Raw genomic sequence first — 25,636 nt, 5'->3', positions numbered from 1 at the left:
AGGTCTGGCCTGGTACGTTTGGTAGGTATGGTCTGGTAGGTATGGCCTGGTAGGTTGGTAGGTCTGGTCTGGTAGGTATGGCCTGGTAGCTTTGGTAGGTCTGGTCTGGTAGGTAGGGTCTGGTAGGTAGGGTCTGGTAGGTAGGGTCTGGTAGGTTTGGTCTGGTAGGTAGGTATGGTCTGGTAGGTAGGGTCTGGTAGGTATGGCCTGGTAGGTAGGGTCTGGTAGGTCTGGCCTGGTAGGTATGGCCTGGTAGGTCTGGTCTGGTAGGTAGGGTCTGGTAGGTATGGCCTGGTAGATCTGGTCTGGTAGGTAGGGTCTGGTAGGTATGGCCTGGTAGATCTGGTCTGGTAGGTAGGGTCTGGTAGGTATGGTCCGGTAGGTAGGGTATGGTAAGTATGATCAGGTAGGTATGGTCTGGTAGGTATGGTCTGGTAGGTCTGGCCTGGTAGGTAGGGTCTGGTAGGTCTGGCCTGGTAGGTATGGCCTGGTAGGTATGGCCTGGTAGGTAGGGTCTGGTAGGTCTGGCCTGGTAGGTATGGCCTGGTAGGTATGGCCTGGTAGATCTGGCCTGGTAGGTATGGCCTGGTAGGTATGGCCTGGTAGGTAGGGTATGGTAAGTATGATCAGGTAGGTATGGTCTGGTAGGTATGGTCTGGTAGGTCTGGCCTGGTAGGTAGGGTCTGGTAGGTCTGGCCTGGTAGGTATGGTCTGGTAGGTAAGGTCTGGTAGGTAGGGTCTGGTAGGTATGGTCTGGTAGGTATGGCCTGGTAGGTCTGGCCTGGTAGGTAGGGTCTGGTAGGTCTGGCCTGGTAGGTCTGGTCTGGTAGGTAGGGTCTGGTAGGTATAGTCCGGTAGGTAGGGTCTGGTAGGTAGGGTCCGGTAGGTAGGGTCCGGTAGGTAGGGTCCGGTAGGTAGGGTCCGGTAGGTCTGGTAGGTAGGGTCTGGTAGGTAGGGTCCGGTAGGTAGGGTCCGGTAGGTAGGGTCCGGTAGGTATGGTCCGGTAGGTAGGGTCCGGTAGGTAAGGTCCGGTAGGTATGGTCTGGTAGGTAGGGTCTGGTAGGTAGGGTCTGGTAGGTATGGTCCGGTAGGTAGGGTCCGGTAGGTATGGTCTGGTAGGTAGGGTCCGGTAGGTAGGGTCTGGTAGGTATGGTCCGGTAGGTAGGTTCTGGTAGGTATGGTCCGGTAGGTAGGGTCCGGTAGGTATGGTCTGGTAGGTAGGGTCCGGTATGTAGGGTCCGGTAGGTAGGGTCTGGTAGGTAGGGTCTGGTAGGTATGGTCTGGTAGGTAGGGTCCGGTAGGTAGGGTCCGGTAGGTATACTATATAATATATGGTAGGACAGACTCTTACCTGTGTATCCAGGGCTTTCTTGTAGCAGCTAGTGTTCTTCTGTTTCAGGTGGAGCTGCTGGGACTTATGCAAGGCGATTCTGAGACACACAACAGCTATTCACACACTGTAGAAACTGAGACATAGGTACAATGACCACAGCATTCTGTATGTAGAGTAGAGACCACAAGCCTGTTTACATGGGTTCATTCCTTTTAGACAAACATATTGACGCGGTACCCTACTCCCTTTATAGTGCACTGAAGAGCCCTGGCCAAAACAAAGTAGTGCACTACACAGGGAATGGGGTGCCATTTGGGACTCAGATGCATCACCTACTCATGTGCCAGCTGGACCTGTTGTAGCAGGTCAATAAGCTCCTGGTCCTGCTGAGTCTGGCTGACCTGGCCCTTCCTCCACTCTGCCTGGGCCCGCAGATCCTGCATGTAGCCGCGCTGCTTATGGACCCTGGGAGGGGTGAGGGGACGGCCCCTGAAGATGTACGAACCCTGTGGGAGGGGGTTCAATATCATCACAACATCATTCATTGATACGTTTAGACCATTGGCTAAGTGTTGCAATAGTAACTGTGCATAGACCAATGCATGCGAAATGCAGCAACTGAAAAGCCGTGAACCATTTGAACTAGAACAAACCCCCTGAGGATCAGTGTGCTGATTGGACAAGGCCAGGGCTCACATGGAAGTGGGAGGAGCGAGCAACCTTCTTCTCCTTCATGGCTTCAGACACTGCCAGGTTGAACGCTGCCACCTTCTGGTTGTTCTCACGTATCTCCAGACGGTCCTCCTAACACACACACACCACCACATCACACACACACACACACACACACACACACACACACCCCCCCACATCACAAAAACAAACACACACACACCACCACGTCACAAATACACACAGAGGGACCACACACATGCTCAGTGTCACCTCACTACTGAGTTTAATCTGACTACTGAGTTTAATGTGACTACTGAGTTTAATCTGACTACTGAGTTTAATCTGACTACTGTGTTTCATCTCACTACTGAGTTTAATCTGACTACTGAGTTTAATGTGACTACTGAGTTTAATCTGACTACTGAGTTTAATCTGACTACTGTGTTTCATCTCACTACTGAGTTTAATCTGACTACTGAGTTTAATGTGACTACTGAGTTTAATCTGACTACTGAGTTTAATGTGACTACTGAGTTTCATCTGACTACTGAGTTTCATGTGACTACTGAGTTTCATCTGACTACTGAGTTTAATGTGACTACTGAGTTTAATCTGACTACTGAGTTTCATCTCACTACTGAGTTTAATCTGACTACTGAGTTTAATCTGACTACTGAGTTTCATCTCACTACTGAGTTTAATCTGACTACTGAGTTTAATGTGACTACTGAGTTTAATCTGACTACTGAGTTTAATCTGACTACTGAGTTTAATCTGACTACTGAGTTTAATGTGACTACTGAGTTTAATCTGACTACTGAGTTTCATCTGACCACTGAGTTTAATCTGACTACTGAGTTTAATGTGACTACTGAGTTTAATGTGACTACTGAGTTTAATCTGACTACTGAGTTTAATGTGACTACTGAGTTTAATGTGACTACTGAGTTTCATCTGACTACTGAGTTTCATCTGACCACTGAGTTTAATCTGACTACTGAGTTTAATGTGACTACTGAGTTTCATCTGACTACTGAGTTTCATGTGACTACTGAGTTTAATCTGACTACTGAGTTTAATCTGACTACTGAGTTTAATCTCACTACTGAGTTTAATGTGACTCCAGGACTAAAACAAAAGTAGAAATGCAGACTCTCCCTGGGCTTTTAGTGGAGTAGTATTCTGTCTATTCATCACTCCAAGACAAAGAATAAAAGACAATAGGGAACATGTAACATGTTCCTCATCTCATCATCAGAGTGGTGTTGGCCTCACCTGCTCCCTCTGTAGGTAGTACTGGTCTCTGCGCTGCTCGTTGAATAGTAACACCCTCTCTTCCTCCTGCTGTTCCCTCAGCCTCTCCTCTGCCAGGTAATAGGGGATGTTACGCTGGGCCCGCTGCATGCACAGATAACACAACTCCTATAGGGAAAGATAGGTGATGTTATATACACAGGTAACACAACTCCTATAGGGAAAGATAGGTGATGTTATATACACAGGTAACAACCCCTATAGGGAAAGATATGTGATGTTATATACACTGGTAACACAACTCCTATAGGGAAAGATAGGTGATGTTATATACACAGGTAACACAACTCCTATAGGGAAAGATAGGTGATGTTATATACACAGGTAACACAACTCCTATAGGGAAAGATAGGAGATGTTATATACACAGGTAACACAACTCCTATAGGGAAAGATAGGTGATGTTATATACACAGGTAACACAACTCCTATAGGGAAAGATAGGTGATGTTATATACACAGGTAACAACTCCTATAGGGAAAGACAGTTATTGATTGAGTGATTGATTGATTGATTGATACCCCTCATACACACTCATAAAAGCAGAGTGTCCGGCACACACACACACACCTGTCCAGCCCTGTTGTGGTTGACACAGCGCATGTCCAGGTGAGAGTCCGCCCACTTCACCTTCCCCTCCTTCAAAGCAGCGCCCTCCAGTGGTAGGATAGACACTGTGGACCTACAGGACAGCAGGTTAGAAACAGATAGCAGTCCTGGGTTATCTTTCAGATCAGGGGCTATTCAACCACAGTCCTGGGTTATCTTTCAGATCAGGGGCTATTCAACCACAGTCCTGGGTTATCTTTCAGATCAGGGGCTATTCAACACAGTCCTGGGTTATATTTCAGATCAGGGGCTATTCAACACAGTCCTGGGTTATCTTTCAGATCAGGGGCTATTCAACACAGTCCTGGGTTATATTTCAGATCAGGGGCTATTCAACCACAGTCCTGGGTTATCTTTCAGATCAGGGGCTATTCAACCACAGTCCTGGGTTATCTTTCAGATCAGGGGCTATTCAACCACAGTCCTGGGTTATCTTTCAGATCAGGGGCTATTCAACCACAGTCCTGGGTTATCTTTCAGATCAGGGGCTATTCAACCACAGTCCTGGGTTATCTTTCAGATCAGGGGCTATTCAACCACAGTCCTGGGTTATCTTTCAGATCAGGGGCTATTCAACACAGTCCTGGGTTATCTTTCAGATCAGGGGCTATTCAACACAGTCCTGGGTTATCTTTCAGATCAGGGGCTATTCAACACAGTCCTGGGTTATCTTTCAGATCAGGGGCTATTCAACACAGTCCTGGGTTATATTTCAGATCAGGGGCTATTCAACACAGTCCTGGGTTATCTTTCAGATCAGGGGCTATTCAACCACAGTCCTGGGTTATCTTTCAGATCAGGGGCTATTCAACCACAGTCCTGGGTTATCTTTCAGATCAGGGGCTATTCAACCACAGTCCTGGGTTATCTTTCAGATCAGGGGCTATTCAACCACAGTCCTGGGTTATATTTCAGATCAGGGGCTATTCAACCACAGTCCTGGGTTATCTTTCAGATCAGGGGCTATTCAACCACAGTCCTGGGTTATCTTTCAGATCAGGGGCTATTCAACCACAGTCCTGGGAGACCAAAATAAATCTGGTTATGTACCCCAAATGGCACCCTATTCCCATAGTGCACTACGTTTGACTAAAAGTAGGGAATAGGGCGCCATGTGGGACGCAAAACTGGTTCCCTTTCTTTCCTGTTAATCAGAGAGTGTACCCTCTGGCCAATCAATGATGACCAGCAGTACTTATTTTAATCAGAGAGTGGACCCTCTGGCCAATCAATGATGACCAGCAGTACTTATTTTAATCAGAGAGTGGACCCTCTGGCCAATCAATGATGACCAGCAGTACTTATTTTAATTAGAGAGTGGACTGTCTGGCCAATCAATGATGGCCAGCAGTACTTATTTTAATCAGAGAGTGGACTATCTGGCCAATCAATGATGACCAACAGTACTTATTTTAATCAGAGAGTGGACTGTCTGGCCAATCAATGATGACCAGCAGTATTTATTTTAATCAGGGAGAGGACTGTCTGGCCAGTTAATAGTGACCAGCAGTACTTGGGCCCCTAAGGGCCAGTAATTGAATAGCTCTGTGTCAGCTTACCCAACAGCTCTATTAGCACGTCAGCCTCCCTCAACCTTCCCTCCCTTTCCACTTTAGCTGGTGACAAACACTGAATACAGGCAGTTGCCCAAAATGCGTCTCGAATGGCACCCTATTCCCTATATAGTGCACTACTTTTGACCAGGGCCCATGGCACCCTATTCCCTATATAATGCACTACTTTTGCCCAGAGCCCTATGGGTTTCCTCAGAGCCATACATTAAGAGAGTTGGGCCAGGTTTCAGAACAGACACCATATTCTCAACATGTTGATGATATAACAATACGAGAGCCTCCGACAGTTCCCTGTGAAATGACCTGCTGTAAACAAGCAAAACAGAGCAGCGGATTTAACAGAAATGTTCAAATGATCATGTGTATCCAAGTCTGTAGTGTGTTGTAGTGTCAACAAACGGCATATCTGCTTTCACCGGACATGTTCATAAGTTTAGGAAACTAGCAGCAATAAACAGCACAATGTGGAAGCCTTCAATTATCACTTGGCTCCGGCTGTGCAGGAGAAAGTGACGCTCTCAGAATGTTCAACAGCATTGACTCAACTCTCTCTACTGTATATATATGACTCTGGGTTTCCTGATGGGCCCTGGTCAAAAGTAGTGCACTATATAGGGAATAGGGTGTCATTTAGGATGCAACCAGTGTCTGTATGGACGGAGGAACGTCCAGAGGGGTCTAGTTTCAGAGCCCAGGGCCACGGGACCGCTGTGGGGGGTACAGGGCAGGCTAAACCTCAGGGCACACTGTCTGTATGATCAGGTGGTGACAGGTGAGGGACTGTCCCACACAGGGAGAGCTGCATCATTCATGGAGCTACTGCCCCAGGACAGGAGAGTAACACCCTCTCCTAGACTCCCGCAGACTCCCAAGGGTGTGTAAATCTAAAAGCATTGAATTGGAGGCATGGGGCTACTGGGAGTTTCCACCATATTTCTTATACCAGTCATTTCCTTTCAAATCAGTGAAGGGAAGTGAACAAGTGCACACTTTGGGAGGAAGGAGAGATAATTGGGACATAGCCTAGGTATTGGGTCTTCAGGTTTTAGTCAAGGCTACTCACTGAATTTAACTTATTATTGGGTCAGAGAGCTAACGCCGTCTTCAGGTTTTAGTCATGGCTACTCACTGAATTTAACTTATTATTGGGTCAGAGAGCTAACGCCGTCTTCAGGTTTTAGTCAAGGCTACTCACTGAATTTAACTTATTATTGGGTCAGAGAGCTAACGCCGTCTTCAGGTTTTAGTCAAGGCTACTCACTGAATTTAACTTATTATTGGGTCAGAGAGCTAACGCACGTCTTCAGGTTTTAGTCATGGCTACTCACTGAATTTAACTTATTATTGGGTCAGAGAGCTAACGCACGTCTTCAGGTTTTAGTCATGGCTACTCACTGAATTTAACTTATTATTGGGTCAGAGAGCTAACGCACGTCTTCAGGTTTTAGTCAAGGCTACTCACTGAATTTAACTTATTATTGGGTCAGAGAGCTAACGCCGTCTTCAGGTTTTAGTCAAGGCTACTCACTGAATTTAACTTATTATTGGGTCAGAGAGCTAACGCACGTCTTCAGGTTTTAGTCAAGGCTACTCACTGAATTTAACTTATTTGGGTAAAACATATACAACTAGATGTACATTGGCTCCCTATAGGATAGCACTTAGAAGTGATGATTAAAACACTTGTTTCCAAACTGGTTTTCTGTTTTCTGGGAGTGGGGTCTTGTGTTACTGTCCTGGATTAACAGGTTTAGAGAGGAGACCAACCAGGGTCTTGTGTTACTGTCCTGGATTAACAGGTTTAGAGGAGACCAACCAGGGTGTTGTGTTACTGTCCTGGATTAACAGGTTTAGAGGAGACCAACCAGGGTCTTGTGTTACTGTCCTGGATTAACAGGTTTAGAGAGGAGACCAACCAGGGTCTTGTGTTCCTGTCCTGGATTAACAGGTTTAGAGAGGAGACCAACCAGGGTCTTGTGTTCCTGTCCTGGATTAACAGGTTTAGAGAGGAGACCAACCAGGGTCTTGTGTTCCTGTCCTGGATTAACAGGTTTAGAGAGGAGACCAACCAGGGTCTTGTGTTACTGTCCTGGATTAACAGGTTTAGAGGAGACCAACCAGGGTCTTGTGTTACTGTCCTGGATTAACAGGTTTAGAGGAGACCAACCAGGGTCTTGTGTTCCTGTCCTGGATTAACAGGTTTAGAGAGGAGACCAACCAGGGTCTTGTGTTACTGTCCTGGATTAACAGGTTTAGAGAGGAGACCAACCAGGGTCTTGTGTTCCTGTCCTGGATTAACAGGGTTAGAGGAGAGACCAAACAGGGTCTTGTGTTACTGTCCTGGATTAACAGGTTTAGAGAGGAGACCAATCAGGGTCTTGTGTTCCTGTCCTGGATTAACAGGGTTAGAGGAGAGACCAACCAGGGTCAAGCGTCACTCACTATCCTGTGGCAGTGTGTGGCTATGTCTCAAACGGCACCCAAACAGCCCTATGAAGTAGTGCACTACGTAACATATGGAATATGATGCCATTTGGGATGCAGCCTGGTCAGTAGGAGATGAGGTTAGCAGTGTTAGCCGACAATAGCTGGGGTTAGCAGTGTTAGCCGACAATAGCTGGGGTTAGCAGTGTTAGCCGACAATAGCTGGGGTTAACAGTGTTAGCCGACAATAGCTGGGGTTAGCAGTGTTAGCCGACAATAGCTGGGTTAACAGTGTTAGCCGACAATAGCTAGGGTTAGCAGTGAGGCCTACAACAGGTGGGGTTAGCAGTGAGGCCGACAAAAGCTGGGGTTAGCAGTGTTAGCCGACAATAGCTGGGGTTAACAGTGTTAGCCGACAATAGCTGGGGTTAACAGTGTTAGCCGACAATAGCTGGGGTTAGCAGTGTTAGCCGACAATAGCTGGGTTAACAGTGTTAGCCGACAATAGCTAGGGTTAGCAGTGAGGCCTACAACAGGTGGGGTTAGCAGTGAGGCCGACAAAAGCTGGGGTTAGCAGTGTTAGCCGACAATAGCTGGGGTTAACAGTGTTAGCCGACAATAGCTGGGTTAACAGTGTTAGCCGACAATAGCTAGGGTTAGCAGTGAGGCCTACAACAGGTGGGGTTAGCAGTGAGGCCGACAAAAGCTGGGGTTAGCAGTGTTAGCCGACAATAGCTGGGGTTAACAGTGTTAGCCGACAATAGCTGGGGTTAGCAGTGTTAGCCGAAAATAGCTGGGGTTAGCAGTGTTAGCCGACAATAGCTGGGGTTAACAGTGTTAGCCGACAATAGCTGGGGTTAGCAGTGAGGCCGACAACAGCTGGGGTTAGCAGTGGGGTTAGCCGACAATAGCTGGGGTTAGCCGACAATAGCTGGGGTTAACAGTGTTAGCCGACAATAGCTGTGGTTAGCTGTGTTAGCCGAAAATAGCTGGGGTTAGCAGTGTTAGCCGACAATAGCTGGGGTTAGCAGTGAGGCCGACAACAGCTGGGGTTAGCAGTAGGGTTAGCCGACAATAGCTGGGGTTAGCCAACAATAGCTGTGGTTAACAGTGTTAGCAGACAATAGCTGGGGTTAGCAGTGTTAGCCGACAATAGCTGGGGTTAGCACTGTTAGCCGACAATAGCTGGGGTTAACAGTGTTAGCCAACAATAGCCGGGGTTAGCAGTGAGGCCGACAATAGCCGGGGTTAGCAGTGAGGTCGACAATAGCCGGGGTTAGCAGTGAGGCCGACAATAGCCGGGGTTAGCAGTGAGGCCGACAATAGCCGGGGTTAGCAGTGAGGCCAACAATAGCCGGGGTTAGCAGTGAGGCCGACAACAGCTGGGGTTAGCAGTGAGGCCGACAACAGCTGGGGTTAGCAGTGAGGCCGACAACAGCTGGGGTTAGCAGTGAGGCCGACAACAGCTGGGGTTAGCAGTGAGGCCAACAATAACAATACCTGTCAGTGTTGGTCTCTGCTGGAGGTCTGGGCTCCAGGTCATCAGTGAGACTGATCCCGTTGACCTTGGCTGGGTGCAGGGTGTATCTAGATCTGGACCGCGGAGTAATCAGGGACTCTGGGTACACATGGTAACATAACTATAGATCAGAAAGACTTGACAGATGAAGCTACCGTAGGAAGAGAAATACATGTTCTGGGATACGCCCCTAAATCTAGATAATGTTATATTAGCTTACCTTTCTCTCCAACACAGGGTTATCAAGGTTAAGTGAGCCCAACACATATCTCTCACCAGAGACATTACACCCATTAAAACCCCTCAATCTGATCGAGATATTCACTGAGCAAATCCAAAGCAATTGAATTTGGCCATAAAAACCCTTAATGTTTTTAGAGGACTAGATTACACCACTGTCTCTCCCTCACCTCTATTCTCCTCCTTCCTGTCTGAGTCTGTCTGGACCTGGGCCAGGGCCTCCTCTCCCCAGTCCTTCCCCCGCTGTTTGGAAGAGATCCTGGGGAGGATGATGGTGCTGCTGGTCCCTGGTATGCTGGATCTCCCAAACAGGACAGAGTTGCTGGTGCCAGGTCTCTGGGATAGAGAGTGGATAGGGGGATTGTCATCAACACAAATACAAACGCACTTGTACAATCATACACACCTGCTCACTCTCTCTCTCTCTCTCTCTCTCTCTCTCTCTCACACACACACACACACACACACACACACACACACACACACACACACACACACACACACACACACACACACACACACACACATACACACACACACACACACACACACACACACACACACACACACACACACACACACACACACACACACACACACACACACACATACTGTACACACACACACACACACACATACTGTACACACACACATACTGTACACACACACACACACACACACACACACACACACACACACACACACACACACACACACACACACATACTGTACACACACACACACACACACACACACACACACACACACACAAATACTGTACACACACACACACACATACACACACCCTACCCAATCCCCCCCACACACCCACACACACACACACACACACACACACACACACACACACACACACACACACACACACACACAATTTACCCAACCCCCGTCCCCGATACACATACTACCTACATGGCATATCTAATCCACCCTACTGACATTGGAGAGCGCCAAGAGCAGCTTCCCGCTGCCGTCCAGGGCTGTGACAAAGTCGTGGTAGAACTTCATCTTGACTTTGCTCTGGCAGAACAACAGCTCTCCGATGGCGTGGAAGGTGAAGAGGACTGAGCGTCCGGTGGCCACGGCTCTCAGCAACACCAGCAAAGTCTCTCTCACACAGCCCTCCACCACGTGACGCTCAAACGGGCTCTCCACAGACAGGGCTGTGAAGTTGAGCTGGACCAGTGGCACGTCCCCTGCTGTGATGACAGATGGATGACACACATTCCTAGTGTTAGTGTACTGGACTCCTGTGATGACAGATGGATGACACACATTCCTAGTGTTAGTGTACTGGACTCCTGTGATGACAGATGGATGACACACATTCCTAGTGTTAGTGTACTGGACTCCTGTGATGACAGATGGATGACACACATTCCTAGTGTTAGTGTACTGGACTACTGTGATGACTAACCTGCTTGTCTGAGACCTGAAGACTCTGTTATCCAAGTTAAAGCTATAGGCTTTAGCTCAGCAGGCTAACAGTCGTGTATAGACAGACAACCCGGGTTGGATAAGGCTCAGCCACACCAAGATGGCTCTCTCTATCCCATTCCCAACAGACTCTCCACAGACAGACATATTAACACACCAAGATGGCTCTCTCTATCCCATTCCCAACAGACTCTCCACAGACAGACATATTAACACATCAAGATGGCTCTCTCTATCCCATTCCCAACAGACTCTCCACAGACAGACATATTAACACATCAAGATGGCTCTCTCTATCCCATTCCCAACAGACTCTCCACAGACAGACATATTAACACATCAAGATGGCTCTCTCTATCCCATTCCAAACAGACTCTCCACAGACAGACATATTAACACACCAAGATGGCTCTCTCTATCCCATTCCCAACAGACTCTCCACAGACAGACATATTAACACATCAAGATGGCTCTCTCTATCCCATTCCCAACAGACTCTCCACAGACAGACATATTAACACACCAAGATGGCTCTCTCTATCCCATTCCCAACAGACTCTCCACAGACAGACATATTAACACATCAAGATGGCTCTCTCTATCCCATTCCCAACAGACTCTCCACAGACATATTAACACATCAAGATGGCTCTCTCTATCCCATTCCCAACAGACTCTCCACAGACAGACATATTAACACATCAAGATGGCTCTCTCTATCCCATTCCCAACAGACTCTCCACAGACAGACATATTAACACACCAAGATGGCTCTCTCTATCCCATTCCCAACTGACTCTCCACAGACAATATTAACACACCAAGATGGCGCTCTCTATCCCATTCCCAACAGACTCTCCACAGACAGACATATTAACACATCAAGATGGCTCTCTCTATCCCATTCCCAACAGACTCTCCACAGACATATTAACACACCAAGATGGCTCTCTCTATCCCATTCCCAACAGACTCTCCACAGACAGACATATTAACACATCAAGATGGCTCTCTCTATCCCATTCCCAACAGACTCTCCACAGACATATTAACACACCAAGATGGCTCTCTCTATCCCATTCCCAACAGACTCTCCACAGACAGACATATTAACACATCAAGATGGCTCTCTCTATCCCATTCCCAACAGACTCTCCACAGACATATTAACACACCAAGATGGCTCTCTCTATCCCATTCCCAACAGACTCTCCACAGACAGACATATTAACACATCAAGATGGCTCTCTCTATCCCATTCCCAACAGACTCTCCACAGACACATATTAACACACCAAGATGGCTCTCTCTATCCCATTCCCAACAGGCTCTCCACAGACAGACATATTAACACATCAAGATGGCTCTCTCTATCCCATTCCCAACAGACTCTCCACAGACAGACATATTAACACATCAAGATGGCTCTCTCTATCCCATTCCCAACAGGCTCTCCACAGACAGACATATTAACACATCAAGATGGCTCTCTCTATCCCATTCCCAACAGACTCTCCACAGACATATTAACACACCAAGATGGCTCTCTCTATCCCATTCCCAACAGACTCTCCACAGACAGACATATGAACACACCAAGATGGCTCTCTCTATCCCATTCCCAACAGACTCTCCACAGACATATTAACACACCAAGATGGCTCTCTCTATCCCATTCCCAACAGACTCTCCACAGACATATTAACACACCCAGATGGCTCTCTCTATCCCATTCCCAACAGACTCTCCACAGACAGACATATTAACACACCAAGATGGCTCTCTCTATCCCATTCCCAACAGACTCTCCACAGACAGACATATGAACACACCAAGATGGCTCTCTCTATCCCATTCACAACAGACTCTCCACAGACACATATTAACACACCCAGATGGCTCTCTCTATCCCATTCCCAACAGACTCTCCACAGACAAATATTAACACACCAAGATGGCTCTCTCTATCCCATTCCCAACAGACTCTCCACAGACAGACATATTAACACACCAAGATGGCTCTCTCTATCCCATTCCCAACAGACTCTCCACAGACAGACATATTAACACACCAAGATGGCTCTCTCTATCCCATTCCCAACAGACTCTCCACAGACAGACATATTAACACACCAAGATGGCTCTCTCTATCCCATTCCCAACAGACTCTCCACAGACAGACATATTAACACACCAAGATGGCTCTCTCTATCCCATTCCCAACAGACTCTCCACAGACAGACATATTAACACATCAAGATGGCTCTCTCTATCCCATTCCCAACAGACTCTCCACAGACAGACATATTAACACACCAAGATGGCTCTCTCTATCCCATTCCCAACTGACTCTCCACAGACAGACATATTAACACATCACGATGGCTATCTCTATCCCATTCCCAACAGACTCTCCACAGACAGACATATTAACACATCAAGATGGCTCTCTCTATCCCATTCCCAACAGGCTCTCCACAGACAGACATATTAACACACCAAGATGGCTCTCTCTATCCCATTCCAAACAGACTCTCCACAGACAGACATATTAACACACCAAGATGGCTCTCTCTATCCCATTCCCAACAGACTCTCCACAGACATATTAACACACCAAGATGGCTCTCTCTATCCCATTCCAAACAGACTCTCCACAGACAGACATATTAACACACCAAGATGGCTCTCTCTATCCCATTCCCAACAGACTCTCCACAGACATATTAACACACCCAGATGGCTCTCTCTATCCCATTCCCAACAGACTCTCCACAGACAGACATATTAACACATCAAGATGGCTCTCTCTATCCCATTCCCAACAGGCTCTCCACAGACAGACATATTAACACATCAAGATGGCTCTCTCTATCCCATTCCCAACAGGCTCTCCACAGACATATTAACACATCAAGATGGCTCTCTCTATCCCATTCCCAACAGACTCTCCACAGACAGACATATTAACACATCAAGATGGCTCTCTCTATCCCATTCCCAACAGACTCTCCACAGACATATTAACACACCAAGATGGCTCTCTCTATCCCATTCCCAACAGACTCTCCACAGACAGGGCTGTGAAGTTGAGCTGGACCAGTGGCACATCCCTTGCAGTGATGACAGACGGACAGGCGCATGGAACAGGCACACACATAGAAATACAACGACTAGAGCGGACATGTCATTGTGTTGCCGCTGCTAAAAGCAGCACTTGGATTTAGACACAGAGCTGTGCACTGGGTTTTCTCATTCATTCTCTTTCATCATAGTGTTTCTATGGGACACATTGCTGGTATTACTGTAACATACTGTTTCTATGGGACACATTGCTGGTATCACTGTAACATAGTGTTTCTATGGGACACATTGCTGGTATCACTGTAACATAGTGTTTCTATGGGACACATTGCTGGTATCACTGTAACATAGTGTTTCTATGGGACACATTGCTGGTATCACTGTAACATAGTGTTTCTATGGGACACATTGCTGGTATCACTGTAACATACTGTTTCTATGGGACACATTGCTGGTATCACTGTAACATAGTGTTTCTAAGGGGAACATTGCTGGTATCACTGTAACATAGTGTTTCTATGGGACACATTGCTGCTATCACTGTAACATAGTGTTTCTATGGGACACATTGCTGGTATCACTGTAACATAGTGTTTCTATGGGACCCATTGCTGGTATCACTGTAACATAGTGTTTCTATGGGACACATTGCTGCTATCACTGTAACATAGTGGTTCTATGGGACACATTGCTGGTATCACTGTAACATAGTGTTTCTATGGGACACATTGCTGGTATCACTGTAACATAGTGTTTCTATGGGACACATTGCTGGTATCACTGTAACATAATGAATGGAAGTGGGATGATTAATCATCTTTCCTGACACCTGAATAATTGTACTAGTTCCCCAAGCTACTGCCCAGGCTTTAGCTCAGCGGGCTATCAGCACAACTCAGGGTTGATATCTGCGCTCGTTCACATAAACGTGCCAGCGTTGACAGAAGATGTCTCATGTGTGTGTGCGTGTGCGTGTGTGCGTGCGTGCGTACTCGTGTGTGTGTGTGTGTGTGTGTGTCTGTGTTGTTGGCCCATCGCCACTCACCTGCAGACAGCGGTTTGACCTGCTTGAGGCCGTGTGACTGGGACAGCTTCTCAGAGAGCAGGAAGATGGGTCGCTGGATCAAAACAAACTTGTTGCCTACGTCCAGCTTCTGCTGAGAGAAGGTGAAGGTTCCCAGGCCTGCGATGTAGACCCCCTGGACAGACAGACACACAGACACAGCAAGTTGTCAACCAGTTCTCCTAGACCTGATGATGAATACAGCTGAAGGACAATCATGATAATGCCTCTACTATTTATGATATGTCATATTTACTTTCCTAATGCCTTGCCTAACTTTCCTCAGAGCTGAAAGATTTCTTAATCTCACTGAAAATTGGGCAATAAGATAACTGCCAGCTTCAAATCTATGTCACATGGTAAAATAGTCCTATTTCAGAGTTGATATTCATACACTACCGTAGCTCCAGAGCAAAAATGTCAAGTTAAACTCAATTCATTCCAATCCCAAATAAAATACAACAGCTGGCTTTCATTGGCTGACTGGCATCGCTCGGAGAGCAGCTGCCCTTTTCTCTCACTTGTAGAAAGCAGAGAACAGAGATGGTGCCAGTTTGCTTTGCCAGTCAGCCGTTTAGTCAGCGCGCCACTTGTAGAAAGCAGAGAACAGAGATGGTGCCAGTTTGCTTTGCCAGTCAGCCGTTTAGTCAGTGCGCCACTTGTAGAAAGCAGAGAACAGAGATGGTGCCAGTTTGCTTTGCCAGTCAGCCGTTTAGTCAGTGCGCCGATTGCTTTCAGTTTGATGTCGGCATTTTGTAAACCTTGTTGTAATCTGATAGCCAGGGGTTGATCGAATTGGGAATTGAGAGGTGAGGGAGCCCTCATTTTTGGTGACCAATCGAAATATAAAGCTATTTTATTGCTATTAAAATATGGGCTGTGATAGCTGCAGGCCTAATTGATATTTGTATTCATTTGCCCCAGAGGCTAGTGTAATTTTGCTCTCATGTATTGGTATGAAAATAAACACAACTGAACAACGTACACTACCTGATCCTACTTGTAGCCAACCTGATCCCTACCTGTAGCCTACCTGATCCCTACCTGTAGTCTACCTGATCCCTACATGTAGCCTACCTGATCCCTACCTTTTTGTCTACCTGATCCTACCTGCAGTCTACCTGATCCTACCTGTAGTCTACCTGATCCCTACCTGTAGTCTACCTTATCCCTACCTGTAGCCTACCTGATTCCTACCTGTAGTCTACCTGATCCCTACCTGTAGACTCCCTGATCCCTGCCTGTAGTCTACCTGATCCCTACCTGTAGGCTACCTGATCCCTACTTGTAGTCTACCTGATCCTACCTGCAATCTACTTGATCCCTACCTGTAGTCTACCTGATCCCTACCTGTAGTCTACCTGATCCCTACCTTTTTGTCTACCTGATCCTACCTGTAGTCTACCTGATCCTACCTGTAGTCTACCTGATCCCTACCTGTAGTCTACCTGATACCTACCTGTAGACTCCCTGATCCCTGCCTGTAGTCTACCTGATCCCTACCTGTAGGCTACCTGATCCCTACTTGTAGTCTACCTGATCCTACCTGCAATCTACTTGATCCCTACCTGTAGTCTACCTGATCCCTACCTGTAGTCTACCTGATCCCTACCTGCAGTCTACTTGACCACTACCTGTAGTCTACCTGTTCCCTACCTGTAGGCTACCTGCCTCTGGAATAAAAAACCATGCATTTCCATCTCTCACTCTATCAATCTTGCTTGTCCATCTTCCTCAGTTAAAATGAGATATTTTTTACTGATCTATCTTGCTGGCAAAACGTCATTAAACATAGCTAAGTTATTTAGCTATAGTGTGGATGTTATTAAATATAATATTCACACAGATAATCCACCTGCGTAGGTAACATACCACCAGGGAAATGTTGCAATCAATATTCTCGGAGCCGCCTTGTTGATACAAAATGCTTCAATATTCTCAGAATGTTTTCCTTCCATGGCGATGAAAGGAAATGCAAAAATGAACTGAGCGCACACATGAGGATCATCTCTGAATGAAGCACGTGAGACAATGACACTGTCATGGTACACTGTAGGCCTACGAGCCATTCGACAAGGATGGCTTCATACAGCCTATAGCAGGGGAGTCTGCAGCCTTTTTCATGTGGAGTGCCAATTTACAATTCATCCTACCATTTCTAAAGATCTGCGTACCAGTTATGATTTTCATATACGCATTGTAGGATACCTAACTGTGCCCAAAACATTTCTAACTGCCCACAAATTAAATAATTATATACAGTGCATTCAGAAAGTATTCAGACACCTTGACATATTCCGCATTATGTTACGTTACAGCCTTATTCTAAAATTACACAAAATACCCCATAATGACAAAGCAAAAACAGGTTTAAAAAATAAAACTGAAATATTTCATTTACATAAGTATTCAGACCCTTTTCTCAGTACTTTGAGCACCTTTAGCAGTGATTACAGCCTCGAGCCTTCCTGGGTATGACACTACATGCTTGGTCCACCTGTATTTGGGGAGTTTCTCCCATTCTTCTCTGCAGATCCTCTAAAGCACCTTCAAGTTGGATGGGGAGAGTCGCTGGACAACTATTTTTAGGTCTCTCCAGAGATGTTTCGATTGGGTTCAAGTCCGGGCTCTGGCTGGGCCACTCAAGGACATTCAGACACCGAAGCCACTCCTGCATTCTCTTGGCTGTGTGCTTAGGGTCGTTGTCCTGTTGGAAGTGGACTCTTCGCCCCAGTCTGAGGTCCTGAGCACTCTGGAGCAGGTTTTCATCAAGGTTCTTTCTGCACTTTGCTCCTTTCATCTTTCCTTCGATCCTGACTAGTCTCCCAGTCGCTGCTGCTGAAAAACATCCCTACAACATGATGCTGCCACCACCATGCTTCACTGTAGGGATGGTGCCAGGCATTCAGGCTAAAGAGTTCAATCTTAGTTTCATCAGACCAGAGAATCTTGTTTCTCATGGTCTGAGTATTCCTTTAGGTTCCTTTTGGCAAACTCTAAGTGGGCTGTCATGTGCCTTTTACTGAGGAGCGGCTTTCGTCTGGCCACTCTACCATAAAGGCCAGATTGGTGGAGTGCTGCAGAGATGGTTGTCCTTCTGGAAGGTTCTCCCATCTCCACAGAGGAATTCTGGAGCTCTGTCAGAGTGACCATAGGGTTCTTGGTCACCTCCCTGACCAAGACCCTTCTCCCCCAATTGCTCAGTTTGGCCGGGCGACCAGTGATATTGGGGACCTTCAATGCTGCAGAAATGTTTTGGTACTTCCCCAGATCTGTGCCTCAACACAATCCTGTCTCGGAGCTCTACGGACAATTCCTTCAACCTCGTGGCTTGGTTTTTGCTCTGACATGCACTGTCAACTGTGGAACCTTATATAGACAGGTGTGTGCCCTTCCAAATCATGCCCAATCAATTAAATTTACCACAGGTGGACTCCAATCAAGTTGTAGAAACATCTTAAGGATGATCATGCACCTGAGCTCAATTTTGAGTCTTATAGCAAAGGGTCTGAATACTTATTAAGGTATTTCTGTTTTTTATTTGTAATTAATTTGTGAAAATATCAACATGAATTTTTTTTACACCCATTTTAGATTAAGGCTGTAATGTAACAAAATGTTGGAAAGGGAAGGGGTCTAAATGCTTTCCGAATGCCCTGTAGCTGACTACTAGACAGAGGCGCTGTCCATTCAGCACCACGTCACGGAGCTCCACTATGCCTGTACCGAGGCGCTGTCCATTCAGCACCACGTCACAGAGCTCCACTATGCCTGTACCGAGGAGCTGTCCATTCAGCACCACGTCACAGAGCTCCACTATGCCTGTACCAAGGCGCTGTCCATTCAGCACCACGTCACAGAGCTCCACTATGCCTGTACCGAGGCGCTGTCCATTCAGCGGTGCTGAATCACGGGCGTGGCCTTAGTGCCCTTTAAAAATTTGATTTTCCCTTTGTATTTCATGATATTCATCATTCTTTAGTCGAGTTTGTTTGTCTTCATGCGTCCTTGTCAATTAAAGGCCTAAGTAAGTCTGATGTAGGCTATGCCTTTTATTTCAATGCATGTGTAGGATTTATCTGGCATAATTTGCATTCACAGTCAGCTGTTTTATGCATCGGTTACTCAAGCAATCAAAAGCCCTTTTTACATCAGCAGATGTCACAAAGTGCTTCTACAGAAACCCAGCCTAAAACCCCAAAGAGCAAGCAATGCAGATGTAGAAGCACTGTGGCTAGGAAAAACTCCCTAGAAAGGCCGGAACCTAGGAAGAAACCTAGAGAGGAACCAGGCTCTGAGGGGTGGCCAGTCCTCTTCTGGCTGTGCCGGATGGAGATTATAAGAGTACATGGCCATTAAGGCCAGATCGTTTCACACTGATGTCAGCATTTAATGTCGGGCCTTGATAGCATGTATTATGCATCTATTTCATGTTCACTGTATGTACCGTTCCACAAGTAAATTAGTCAATTTATGACGAGGTTGAGTAGTGGTTGACATTGTAGCCGGTGGTGTAAAGTAAAATACAACGTAACAAGTAATACGTTTTTTGGGGTAGCTGTACTTTACTATTTATATTTTCGACAACTTTTACTCCACTGCATTCTCAAAGAAGATAATGTACTTTTTACTCAATACATTTTCCCTGACACCCAAAAGTACTCATTACATTTCAAATGCTTAGCAGGACAGGAAAATGGTCCAATTCACACAGTTACCAAGAGAACAACTCTGGTCATCCCTACCTCCTCTGACCTGGTGGACTTACTGAACACACATGCTTGGTTTGTAAATTCTATCTGAGTGTTGGAGTTTGCCCCTGTCTGTCCGTGAGAAATAAAACCAGATAATGGTACCATCTGGTTTGCTTAATATAAGTAATGGATAATGATGTATACTTTTACTTTTGATACACAAGTTTATTTTTGCAATTACATTTACTTTTGATACTTAAGTATGTTTAAAAGCAAATCGTTTTAGACTTTTACTGGGTGACTTTCACTTCTACTTGAGTCATTTTCTATTAAGGTATCTTTACTTTTACTTAAGTGTGACATGTGGGTACTTTTTCCCCCACTGATTGTAGCCTACACGCAGTTCCTGTCACAAAATCCTTCGTTGTGTTGCAGGGAAGACCAAAATGCAGTGGAGTTGTGGATACTCATATTTTAATTAACAAAAAAAGAGTAGCGCATCCACTTGACAAAACAATAAATGATACCCACAACACTAAACAGTTTTGCAGGCTCACCAACGCAGTGCAAAAACAACTACCCACAAAACCAAGTGACAAACATACTCCTACATATATGACTCCCAATCAGGAACAACGATCCCCAGCTGTTCCTGATCAGGAGTCACAAGACCAACACAGAACAATCACACACACACACAAGACTGCCACGTCCTGACCCCAAAACTACTACAACACCTCCATCTGCTGGTCAGGACGTGACAGTTCCCCAGACCTTTAAACCTGATACTGCATGATAATTAATACCTGATGTCATTTTGTTTCATTTTGCTGTTCGTCAAATAGCATTTTCCAGTTTTTAAATGGTGTATAAATGCAGTAAATAAGCTTCAAACTGCTAAAAACATCCTCTGCTATACCCTCAGTTTAGCTGAACTGACTGAACACTAACTATGGCAATATCGACTTTCTAAAGTGCTCTCACCTTTTGCAAGGTCATCTGTCGCTCCACGAAAGATGACACGTTTGACCAAATGCTGTCAACGTCTGAAATAAAGGGGAACATTTTCAGAACAATTTTCAGAAAATAAAAATTGCTTATACAGCTAAATGTTTAAAAAATGTAGTATAAATCAAATGACATGCACACCTTGATTCTATATTGTGCAAAGTTTGCAAACAAATGCGCATAGCCTAGGTGTTTTTAAGATGCAGCAAGGTGGGCTATATATTTTCTACTGTACAATAAAATAGGCTAGAAAGTGTGTCCTGTCCTGACCGTTTTCTGAGAGCTGAGAGAGGGTTGGAAAGGACTTCATCTCCGCCTCCGACACCACGGACAACAAGTCGGTCATCATGACAATTACAGCAAAATATCTTTTTTAAAAGATAGAAAAGAAACCCAGAGTTGTTTCAGTTCAATCCACCGCCTTCCAGATTCTCCCCCGCCGATAGCCCATTACAGTGCGTCTCCTCGGGTGATAAATCTCGATGGGAAATGCATCCGTGCGCGCAACTCCAACACTGACCTTGTTGCTACGAGTAACGTCACAATAGCCACTTGCAACCCCCGCAGCGACAGTCACTGGGGCCAAAGTTTAGCCCTGCAGATTAGAAACTCCGTTTATTTTAACTTTAGCATGTCTTCTAAAAGCAAATAGGCCTGTATAATGACTTTAAGGATCCCTTCCGAGTTGAATCCAGATAGCTCATGTCATGAAAATGGTCACTGTATTTCTGAGACCGATTTAATCAAGAATGGTAGATGAGCAATTGTGCATTTGCATCCCTCTTGTGAAGCAATTTTCACTGCCCCCCAGCTATATCTGTTGAAACGTAATAAAGCCGTACATGTGTGTCATTCAGCAGGCTTTTGAAGTAAAGTGTAAACCAGCACATTGGCAGGTTTACAACTGACCGGGTAGTGAGTGTTGATTTTACGTGCTTTCGCTGTGATTGTTCATGTGAGTGTTTTTGACTATTCATGTCCCTCCGTACATTTTAGGAATTTGGGTCATAAGTATAATAACACACACTGCACAGTTAGGCCCGAATCTGACCAGCTTTTTAAATAGTTTTATTTTAGTAGCCAAGTCTAATTTTAAAAGGCTCTGTGCCTAATTTGTATATATTGACTGTGGACTAATTTGATATATTTTGTCATTTCAGAGTTGAATTGCCTAAAATGAATCACTCCGGGCCTGAGAAGCGCGAGCAGAAGTTCGTGCTCGACTGCATCGCTGTCAGTTCGGTTGCGCTCGGGTATGAACACATGCGCCCCCGGCTCTGGTCGGTGCTCCCCCGGTACGACGCACGCAATGACCCCCACGCTGCGCGCTACACGACAATCCCGTCCGTGCAGAGGGTCCCGCAGAAGACCACCCCGTCGGTGCAGAGGGTCCCGCAGAAGACAACCCCGTCGGTGCAGAGGGTCCCGCAGAAGACCGAGAACAAGGAATTTAAGAGTGCCGCTGCCCAAAAGTCTCTAGACCTGAGGAACACTTCCGGAGCAGGTAGGCTATTCTATTGTATTCTAGGATATTCTATTATATTATATAGGCTGTTCTATTCTATATATATTTTTTTTATTTGGATGAAATGGGATTCATAATATGTCCTGTTTGACATCAAATTAGTTCCACAGAATCAGAGAAATAAGTTTAAATTTACATTGTATATTTTGGTCATTTAGCAGACTCTTATCCAACACCTACTTTTTATACAGGTTGTGGCTTTTCTGGCCACCAGGGAGAAATAATCAATGCATGCCATTGCTTTGACCTATCGAATTAAGGATGGGGGAGATAGGCCTATAGGCTATGTGAAGTGACAAACAGTTGGAGGAGACTGAAGAATAGGCTACAGTTATATTCTGAAGAAACTATTCTATACCCTGCAGAAATGCTCTTCTATTCTATTCAATAAATCAAGGTACTTTTAGTTAGCAGTAGTCCTACATGGGATTCATAATCTATACAGGTTTTACATCAGTAGGCCTACATGGGATTCATAATCTATACAGGTTTTACATCAGTAGGCCTACATGGGATTCATAATCTATACAGGTTTTACATCAGTAGGCCTACATGGGATTCATAATCTATACAGGTTTTACATCAGTAGGCCTACATGGGATTCATAATCTATACAGGTTTTACATCAGTAGGCCTACATGGGATTCATAATCTATACAGGTTTTACATCAGTAGGCCTACATGGGATTCATAATCTATACAGGTTTTACATCAGTAGGCCTACATGGGATTCATAATCTATACAGGTTTTACATCAGTAGGCCTACATGGGATTCATAATCTATACAGGTTTTACATCAGTAGGCCTACATGGGATTCATAATCTATACAGGTTTTACATCAGTAGGCCTACATGGGATTCATAATCTATACAGGTTTTACATCAGTAGGCCTACATGGGATTCATAATCTATACAGGTTTTACATCAGTAGGCCTACATGGGATTCATAATCTATACAGGTTTTACATCAGTAGGCCTACATGGGATTCATAATCTATACAGGTTTTACATCAGTAGGCCTACATGGGATTCATAATCTTTACAGGTTTTACATCATCATCATCATCATTGCTCAGAGTCACTGGTATAGGCTATCTTGTCTCTGCACCGGACAGGTCACTCCCGAGAGCAGGTGAGCAACCACAGTGGTCTCATGTCGGACATCAAGCCGCTGATAGGCTACAACGGGCGGTTTGGGTTTCGGCGCAACACGCCCAACCTCCGGCGGAACCCGTCCAGCTTCGGAGAGGTGACCACGTTCCAACTCCATTGAGTCCAACGACTGAAAAGGCATCATCATCATCATTATGAGGTTCCAATGAGCAACAATAAATGCGTCCAGAGAATGCCATCCTATAACTTGATGAGTCATTATTTAGGCCTGTGTATCTCAGCTTAACCCTAGGGTGATAATATAACAATAATAATATTTTGTTCACAGACTGCTATAGCCTACTTTCACAGGCAATGGATTTCAGGTAGCACCATTGATGTACACTATATATACAAAAGTATGTGGACACCCCTTCAAGTGTAGTGGATTCGGCTATTTCAGCCACAACAGTTGCTGACAGATGTATAAAATTGAGCACACAACCATGCAATCTCCATAGACAAACATTGGCAGTATAATGGCCTTACTGAAGAGCTCAGTGACTTTCAACGTGGCACCGTCATAGGATGCCACCTTTCCAACAAGTCAGTTTGTCAAATTTCTATCCTGCTAGAGCTGCCCCGGTCAACTGTAAGTGCTGTTATTGTGAAGTGGAAACGTCTAGGAGCAACAACGGCTCAACCGGGAAGTGGTAGGCCACACAAGCTCACAGAATGGGACCGCTGACCGCTGAAACACGTAAAGAACGTCTGTCCTCGGTTACACCACTCACTACTGAGTTCCAAACTGCCTCTGGAAGCAACGTTAGCACAGTAACTGTTCGTCGGGAGATAATGAAATGGGTTTCCATGGTCAAGCAGCTGCACACAAGCCTAAGATCACCATGCGCAATGCCAAGTGTCGGCTGGAGTGGTGTAAAGTTTGCCGCCATTGGACTCTGGAGCAGTGGAAACACGTTCTCTGGACTGATGAATCAGGCTTCCCCATCTAGCAGTCCGACGGACAAATCTGGGTTTGGCAGTAAAGTTTAGTGGAAGAGGAATAATGGATGTGCTTCCATCTTTGTGGCAACAGTTTGGGGCAGGCCCTTTCCTGTTTCAGCATGACAATGCCGCCATTCACAAAGCGAGGTCCATACAGATTTTTTTTCCCCCGAGATCATTGTGGAAGAACTTGACTGGCCTGTACAGAGCCCTGACCTCAACCCCATTGACCACCTTTGAGATGAATTGGAATGCCGACTGCGAGCCAGTCCTAATCACCCAACACCAGTGCCCGACCTCAGTAATGCTATTGTGGTTGAATGGAAGCAAGTCCCCGCAGCAGTGTCCAACATCTAGTGGAAAGCCTTCCCAGAACAGTGGAGGCTGTTATAGCAGCAAAGGGGGAACCAACTCCATATGAATGCCAATGATTTTGGAATGACATGTTGGACGAGCAGGTGTCCACATACTTTTGGTCATGTAGTGTATTAGTTTACTATCACTAACCAGGTTTCCATCCAAACTTTTTATGCGAGTTAAGTAGACTACATCAACAAAATTACAGACCTGATGGAAACGGATTTTTTTTGTAAACTTTCCAAATGTCCACAAAACAAAAATGCTCTTTTTCTGTCAGTAAAATGAATTATGCGAGAAATGTTATGGAAACGCTTTTATGAGCAAATATTGATATAATAACCATCATATCAAAGTAAATGGTGTCAACTATGCCTTGTGTTGTCCTCCCATTATGACGTAGTAGAGAAAGCATGGAGTTTATTAGGATACAGATGAAATAAGTTAGGATTCATTTCACCGGGTCTGATTCAGTTTGGCTTCCGTTTGACAAATACAAATATTCTTACTTTTATCCACAACAATCTCATCATGTAGCCTACCCGCCCAGCCAGCCCGAGCTGTTGGCTAGAGCGCACAAGACCAGAGTATGCACATACTGAATGCTATTTAACTACAGTTTTTGTGACAAAACTATATGTTGAGTTGAAAATGGGATGGAA

General features: G+C 45.5%; 1 protein-coding gene across 1 annotated transcript in view; it reads right to left on the bottom strand.

Moving 5' to 3' along the window:
- The window catches only part of LOC106595002 (coiled-coil domain-containing protein 81), a 29,683-nt gene extending 7,739 nt beyond the window's left edge, over nt 1-21,944 (bottom strand). The window contains exons 1-11 of the mRNA XM_045699487.1: nt 21,264-21,944; nt 20,970-21,031; nt 15,274-15,427; nt 10,647-10,906; nt 9,860-10,025; nt 9,431-9,548; nt 3,894-4,005; nt 3,284-3,430; nt 2,030-2,137; nt 1,670-1,839; nt 1,352-1,430 (exon numbers count right to left, since the gene is read on the bottom strand). Of these exons, the coding sequence (XP_045555443.1) occupies nt 1,352-1,430; nt 1,670-1,839; nt 2,030-2,137; nt 3,284-3,430; nt 3,894-4,005; nt 9,431-9,548; nt 9,860-10,025; nt 10,647-10,906; nt 15,274-15,427; nt 20,970-21,031; nt 21,264-21,342 (1,455 nt within the window). The 5' untranslated portion in view covers nt 21,343-21,944. The remainder of the gene's footprint in view (nt 1-1,351; nt 1,431-1,669; nt 1,840-2,029; nt 2,138-3,283; nt 3,431-3,893; nt 4,006-9,430; nt 9,549-9,859; nt 10,026-10,646; nt 10,907-15,273; nt 15,428-20,969; nt 21,032-21,263) is intronic.
- Between the last annotated feature and the right edge of the window lie 3,692 nt (nt 21,945-25,636).

This window comes from Salmo salar, chromosome ssa17 (assembly GCF_905237065.1).
Source record: "Salmo salar chromosome ssa17, Ssal_v3.1, whole genome shotgun sequence".
Classification (NCBI taxonomy): Eukaryota; Metazoa; Chordata; class Actinopteri; order Salmoniformes; family Salmonidae; genus Salmo; species Salmo salar.
The sequence above is the reverse complement of the archived record's forward strand: the minus strand, read 5'-3'. Positions and strand labels throughout refer to the sequence as shown.